Here is a 2,748-nt window from a genome sequence, read left to right as displayed (position 1 = left end):
TTTTCTTTGTAATACAAATACAAATGATGATGGAATGTTTCACTTTCACGAAACTGTACTTTTTTCATGTAAACAACTATTAAACGTGCGAATAGTTAAAAGTATAGGGCTCTGGTCAAAGCAGTATAGCATGTGATTGATTTGAAGCTAATAATTCTTTGTGATCATATATTATTTAATACAGTCCGACGGTCCATTTTGTCTATATAAGTCCCCCCCTCAACTGCTTCTAATTTCCAATCATACAGGTACTCCGCAAAAATATACTAAAAGTACAGCATCCGAAATCTAGTAAAATGTGTTCGCAAATACTCTCCGATTCGGATTTTGCAGTGCTCGAATCTATTCGTCAACACCTTTTGGAAGATGCTGTTCATTTCGATCCTTGGAATCCAAGCGATCGTCCGGTATATGAACGAAATCTTAGCTTTGGCAGTAGTGATAGTAGCACGGACTCTGTAGTGAGTGACGATTATACGTCAGAATGGATCGACATGTTGAAGACGGAGGAAACAAAGCAAGAGTTGGTGCAGGCACGTTCACCTAAGAATAAGCCGCCTGAGTGGAAGCGATACCGAGGTGTTAGGAGGCGTCCGTGGGGGAAGTTTGCAGCGGAGATAAGAAATCCAGCCAAAAGGGGAGCTAGAATATGGCTGGGGACGTATGACACACCCGAGGATGCAGCATTGGCCTATGACAAAGCTGCTTTCAAGATTCGTGGCTCCCGGGCTAAGGTTAATTTTCCAAACTTGCTTAGACCCAACTTGAGCGAAAAATCAAATGCCTCTACCCACAAATTAACTTCACAGTCGTCGACCTCATCATCAGAGGATGGTTACATGAAAAATACCAACACTTACATTAATAGTCCCATGGAGGATTTCCAAGATATATTTACATTAACGGATGAAGATTTATTCTTTATGGAGTCTCTTTAAGAAAGATAAATAAAAGGAACCCACCCTCAATTTTTTGCTTTCGCTTAAGCCAAGTTGTGAGGGCATATTGAATCGACCCAGAGTGTCAAAAATATAACTAGCCAGAGATATCATCCTCCAACCATCTATCATGAATCATGCATTATGCTGTTCCTTATTTAAGAGATCACAGCTAGTTGATTTGGATAATTATGCATTAAGGTGTATAGTGGCGGATGCAGAGTTTTTTTTTCTTTCTTCACTATGTACGAATTATTGAGACGGGCGGCCGTCCAAATTTAAATACTTTTTTTTATCCTTTTTACTATTTTTTTTATATAAAAGTTCTAAAAATTAAGTATCTCAACCATTTTATTTTTAACTTATGTTCATATAATTAAAAATACTCAAGTTACGATAATTTTATTAATGTAATTATGGGGAACTTAATTTTTAAGCGTGGACATTTCAGAAAATTAACATATTTATACCGAAATTTTTAATAAAAATATTAATTTTTGAATTGGGGACACGTGTCCCCCCTTGACCCTTACATAGATCCTCTCTTAACAGTGTACAAATGCGTATATAGGATGCATTGCCACACTCGTGTTATGGTTGTTATTGATCATCCAAACTCCAAACCTCCTTAATTACATTATTAAAGTGTTGAATTTATCGCAATTTTACATATGTAAAACTTTAATAATATTGTTGCAAATTAAGCTGCAACTCTGCAAGTAATGGCGAAAACAGAAAATTCCAATGCCGTAAAAAAATAAAGAGATAAACTACTTCGTTGCAGGGTCGATCTCGGAATTTAGGAGGCCTTACCTAGAATCAATCTATGATGATATAATGTTGATATCCTGTGCACGTCTAAATTTAAAGGATTTCAAAATTTAATGAACTTTAATTGTTGGATCATAGTTAAAAGTCTTGTTGGTGTATATAATAATATGCATTTGCCTCACCCCCACTCCACACTAAATTGTAAATTTATGGAACCACGATAAAAATAGAAAATTGTTATAAGAAGAATTTGTGTGGTATGAGAAAGAATCAAGCTTCTTGTAAAAATTAATAGGGAGTTGATGTACACCCCTTCTTTAAATAAAAGAACATATTACTTAAAATCCATATATCCGCAAACAGAGCACTAATATATCTCTAAATAATAATTAAACAGTCTAAAATCTCCAAATATTATTAAATTGCCAAACTGTCTAAAACAATAATATAAATGTAGAATCTCTAATTAAATAATTAAGTCTTGAAAATGATAAAGTCTGAAATCCTAATCGATAAATGAGGTAGCTCTCCACCACACAGTCCCAGATCCCCCTAAGCACCTGCCAGAAAAAGAATACGGCATGAGCTAAACGCCCAGTACGGATTTGGAATACAATTTATAAAACAAAAAATCAGAAATAAGTAATCCGTAATTATAATAAAACAACAATTTTAAAAATAAGTAAGGCTGAAGCAACGAGGGGTTAGGATATTTCATACCGAGATCAGAACAGATACAAATACACACATCATAGGGTACCTAATGTGTGCAACAGAATGGATAACGTGTACGGCATATACAACGTCACCATAAATCAAACCACAAATCAAACTCTGGGTGCACCCACGTATCCTGTACAAATATCAAATGCGCAAAAGCTCCTCCCAAGAGCTAACAGAACGATACGTCGTGACCAATCACACTGTCACGGAAGTGTCATGTCACTGGTGCCGCAATGACATGGCTGTAGTACCCCTGCAGTCGGTTAACTCGGTATACCCTAAATCACACTAAGGGTCCAAATAAAATAATTCTCGC

At 35.9% G+C, this 2,748-nt stretch overlaps 1 protein-coding gene across 1 annotated transcript; it reads left to right on the top strand.

Moving 5' to 3' along the window:
- The first annotated feature begins 216 nt into the window (after positions 1 to 216).
- LOC141664118 (ethylene-responsive transcription factor 1-like) lies at positions 217 to 958 on the top strand. Its single transcript, XM_074470020.1, has one exon. The coding sequence runs from the start codon at positions 297 to 299 to the stop codon at positions 936 to 938; it is 642 nt and encodes a 213-aa protein (XP_074326121.1). The 5' UTR covers positions 217 to 296; the 3' UTR covers positions 939 to 958.
- The last annotated feature ends 1,790 nt before the right edge of the window (positions 959 to 2,748 follow it).

The sequence above is a fragment of the Apium graveolens genome, chromosome 1 (genome assembly GCF_009905375.1).
Source record: "Apium graveolens cultivar Ventura chromosome 1, ASM990537v1, whole genome shotgun sequence".
In the NCBI taxonomy this organism is placed as follows: domain Eukaryota; kingdom Viridiplantae; phylum Streptophyta; class Magnoliopsida; order Apiales; family Apiaceae; genus Apium; species Apium graveolens.
This window is presented reverse-complemented; position numbering and strand designations above follow the sequence as displayed.

Coding starts and splice junctions, on each gene's coding strand:
- LOC141664118 (XM_074470020.1), top strand. CDS start 297: ATGTGTTCGCAAATACTCTCCGATTCGGATTTTGCAGTGCTCGAATCT.